General features: G+C 34.1%; 1 protein-coding gene across 1 annotated transcript; it reads right to left on the bottom strand.

Moving 5' to 3' along the window:
- Nucleotides 1-3,325: 3,325 nt before the first annotated feature.
- Nucleotides 3,326-3,786, bottom strand: BDBG_16944 (uncharacterized protein; the record flags this gene model as incomplete). The annotated part of the gene is made up of 1 exon (XM_031724787.1): nucleotides 3,326-3,786. Exon 1 carries the CDS (start codon nucleotides 3,755-3,757, stop codon nucleotides 3,326-3,328), a length of 432 nt encoding a protein of 143 aa, XP_031578083.1. The 5' UTR covers nucleotides 3,758-3,786.
- Nucleotides 3,787-4,401: the final 615 nt, after the last annotated feature.

Raw genomic sequence — 4,401 nt, forward strand, 5'->3', positions numbered from 1 at the left:
TTCCAGATCTTAATCTCTCTATCTTCATAATAGATGTAGATGTGTAGAGGCTATAGCAGTGATAGAGTGATTGAAGAACTTATATCAAAGTATACAGCAGGTTCAGAAATCTTGGATTTCTGCTGAGATAGAGATGTACATACTCTAGAAAATAATATAGAGTTTCTCTCAGAGAGTGAGATCAGATTGATCTCAGTATAAGTGTATAAGATTATATCAGTCTGTTAATAGAGCTTGACTGATTCAAACTTATAATCAGATTAAGTAATTCAAATTATAATATAACAGAGCTGAAGTGATGACTAGTTAACAGTGTTATATAGAGATAGTTGTTTAAGAAACTGTATAAGTGAGCTTAACTATCTTACTTAAATAGTGAGCTCATGAGCTACAGAGTTATTGTGAGAATATCATAGATATAATACTTAGTATACTAAGAAGATTGTATGAGAAACACAGTAACTCTTATATATATTTCAGTAGAAGAAAAACAAATCACTGACTTCTTTGATAAAGAGTCAGCATCTAGCTATTCTATATAGATAATAAGTGAATACTCTTCTTTCATTTCATGAGTGAGAATAGTCAGAGTGATACCTCAGTAATATCTCACTGTTAAGAAAGAGTAATCTGCTGACCTTATATAGAAGCAGGGTTCTCATATTCATCAATCAGATCTTTCTATAATATATTCAAATAATGTCATAGAGTGGTTGGAAACTGGTTTGAACAGTCTGCGGGATGAATGGAATCATCCGCAGGGAAGTGATGAGCCGTGCGGAACCGCAGCAGGGCCTTGGGACGGCCAGGGGTGTGATGATAAACTAGTTAAATAAATCTTTAAGCATTTAATAGATCTAGTTAACAAGTCTGATTAATAAATAATCTTTAGAAAAGATATAAAATAGAAATCTATTATAAATCTAATCTTCATATTATAAAATCTAATTGAAAAAAGACTTATAAACTGATTTATTGATTTAAATAAGACATCAGAATCAGATTATGAGATTATTTAATTTAATATTGAACTCATATCAAGTCAGACAGCGCTCCACCATGAACTCGCTCAATTTTTCGAATAAGAACCCGCCGATAGATCCATCGAAAAGCCCTCGATCATACGAGCATTTTGACCCCATCGCCGACCGCATACCCCGTGTGGTGGTGAAGTTATCCAGCCAAATGTGAACCAGACGTTGTTCAAAACTCCTGTGTGGGATTATCCCCCGTTCACCCCTACCACACCACAACCCTGGGCCAAATTGCCATACAAATTGTAAGGCAAAGAGACCTAATCATATGCACCAATCTTCTTGATTTTGGAAGATCCCTGATCTGTAATTGTGGAGATATCTGAGAAGCAACTTCCATGAAAACCCTGTCTATCTTTGATGTTCCAAAACATCAACACCAAGTCCCACCCACGTACTGCCCTTCCCAATCTGGCCCATGTCCGGCAGAAAGATACAAAAAGATACCTCAGCAATAGTATCAAGCACATAATCAATGGACACATCTGAAGTGCATCCTCCGCGAAAAACCCTCTCTGTCTTTACACCAAGTCTCACCCTTGTACCGCCCCTTCTGATCTGGCCCATCCCTGGCAGAAAAGTACAAAAAGATACCTTGATAACTGTATTCAATACATAATCAGCAGATACAATAACTATAAAATCAGTATACTTCAAGATCTGACTGAGCCTTTGATCCCTGCATAGTGAGATATATTAAATCTAGTTTTAATATCTCAATATTTAATAGATTCTGTAAGAAATTGAGAACAGCAACACTAGATTTCTATTAAATTTAAGAATTAACTCTATATTGATATAATCATTGACAAAGTTTTTTATTTTAAGATATAAATAATCAGTTCCTCTACATTTTACTGACAATATTTATATTATTATATAGAAATAGACTTATATTCTTTATAATATCAAGACTCTGAAGAGAGAAAGTCTGAATAGAGAGTATATAGTAGTGTATATCTTAGCAGTTTCTATTTCATTCTTCTACAGCAGTTAATACAAAAAAAAAAGATCTTAGAAATAGTTTTTTACTTCTCTTGAAAAAGTAAGATGTTTTTCTCTGAGTTTTATACAATATTCTTACAAAGAATTAAAAACAGAGCTGTTTTCTGTCATAATTTCATATTCTTTTAAGTAAGAATTACTTTTTCAGTGACTGAAGAGCTTTCATTAATACTTAATTCTTTTTTACACTCTCTATTAACTGATTTGAGTTGCACACTTGTTGTGTGAGAAGAATTGAATGATTTAAAATAAAATTGAATAGTTTTAATCAATTTCTCTGCAAAAAATTGATTTATTTTTTATCAGTTTTTCTCTCAAAAACTGTCATATTATCTGATTTATTATCAATTGATATCATACTTTTCCTCACTGTATCTCAAGAAAGAGATTATAAAGATTTTATTGATTTATCTCAAAAATCAATTTTAGTTTATCAGATTCTCTTCAAAAATCTAATCTAGTTACTGAACTAGTGTGAAAAAAATCAGATGTTTTATACATAAAAGTCTTTTATTCTTCTTTTGAAATAGTCTGATCAACTTTTCAATTGAAAACAGACTTAGAAATCTCTTAATTGAAACAGTCTGATCAACTTTTCAAAAGAGTTCAATACATATCTCAATTGAAACAGTCTGATCAACTTTTCATTGAGTGAGAACAATGAGTTCAAAAATACACTCAGTTGATATGGAAAAAGATGCTTTCTCAAATGCTATTCCTGAGATTGAAATTCTGAAGAGAAGAAAGAAAGAAGAAATAGAGAAATAACAAGTTCTTGAAATACAGAAACTTGAAAAAGCAAGCAAGATTCTTGAAAAGCAGTGTCTGAGTGAGATGAATGAAGAAGTTCTGTTAATTTTTCATGCTCAGGCTAGATAACTACAGGAGATGATCAAGTTCAAACTTGGAATTTCAAACACAGTTTAAAAAACATTGAAAATTCCTAGTATAATCACTGACTTCTTATCTTACTCTTCTTTCTCTTTTTCTACTTCTTCTTCTTCTTTGAATCAGAAGAAAACATATACTCAAGCAGCTGAATCTGCTGTCTCTAAACCTGCTATCTCAAAACATGCTCAAAATCCTGAGAAAACTGAGAAGAATAATGCTCATACTTCTATTCATAGAAAAGTGAAGAAAAAAATGCAAAAGAAGAAAAACTTTCAAATCTTCAGAAATAGAAGACTTATTCTCAAAGTCTCAAATCAGAATATCTTGCAAAGGAACAAGCTAAACTCAAATCTCATTTTCAGAATCAGAAATGAAATTAATCAGCAGTTCTTTTCTCAGTTAATCAGGGCATAGATCATCAACCGCTCCACCACGAACTCGCTCGATTTTTCGAATAAGAACCCGCCGATAGATCCATCGAAAAGCCCTCGATCATACGAGCATTTTGACCCCATCGCCGACCGCATACCCCGTGTGGTGGTGGAGTTATCCAGCCAAACGTGAACCAGACGTCGTTCGGAACTCCTGCGTGGGATTATCCCCCATTCTCCCCTACCACACCACAACCCCGGGCCAAATTGCCATACAAATTGTAAGGTGAAGAGACCTAGCCATATGCACCAATCTTCTCGATTTTGGAAGATCCCCGATCTGTAGTTGTGGAGATATCTGAGGAGCGACCTCCGCGAAAACCCTGTCCATCTTTGATGTTCCAAAACACCAATGCCAAGTCCCACCCTCGTACCGCCCTTTCTAATCTGGCCCATCCCCAGCAGAAAAATACAAAAAGATACCTTGACAATAATATCAAGCACATAATCAACAGCCACTTCTGAAGTGCAATCTCCGCGGTCTGTCTTCAGTGTATCTAGACATCAACACCAAGTCTCACCCTCATACCACCCCTCTCAATCTGGCCCATCCCCAACAGAAAAGTACAAAAAGATACCTCAGCAACTGTACTCAATACATAATCAGCAGACATGACAACTATAAAATCAGTATACTTCAAGGTCTGACTGAGCCTTTGATCCCTGCACAGTGAGATATATTAAATCTAGTTTTAATACCTCAATATTCAATAGATTCTGCAAGGGATTGAGAACAGCAACACTAGGTTTCTATTGAATTTGAGAATTAACTCTATATTGATATAATCATTGACAAAGTCTTCTATTTTAAGATATAAATAACCAGTTTCTCTACATCCTGCTGGCAATATTTACATTATTATATAGAAACAGACTTATATTCTCTATAATATCAAGACTCTGAAGAGGGAAAGTCTTGATAGAGAGTATACAGTAGTGCATATCTTAGCAGTTTCTATCTCATTCTTCTGCAGCAGTTAATGCAAAAAAAAAAAGATTTCAGAAATAGTTTTTTACTTCTCTTAAAAAAGTAAGGTGTT

Source organism: Blastomyces gilchristii, assembly GCF_000003855.2.
Source record: "Blastomyces gilchristii SLH14081 genomic scaffold supercont1.6, whole genome shotgun sequence".
In the NCBI taxonomy this organism is placed as follows: domain Eukaryota; kingdom Fungi; phylum Ascomycota; class Eurotiomycetes; order Onygenales; family Ajellomycetaceae; genus Blastomyces; species Blastomyces gilchristii.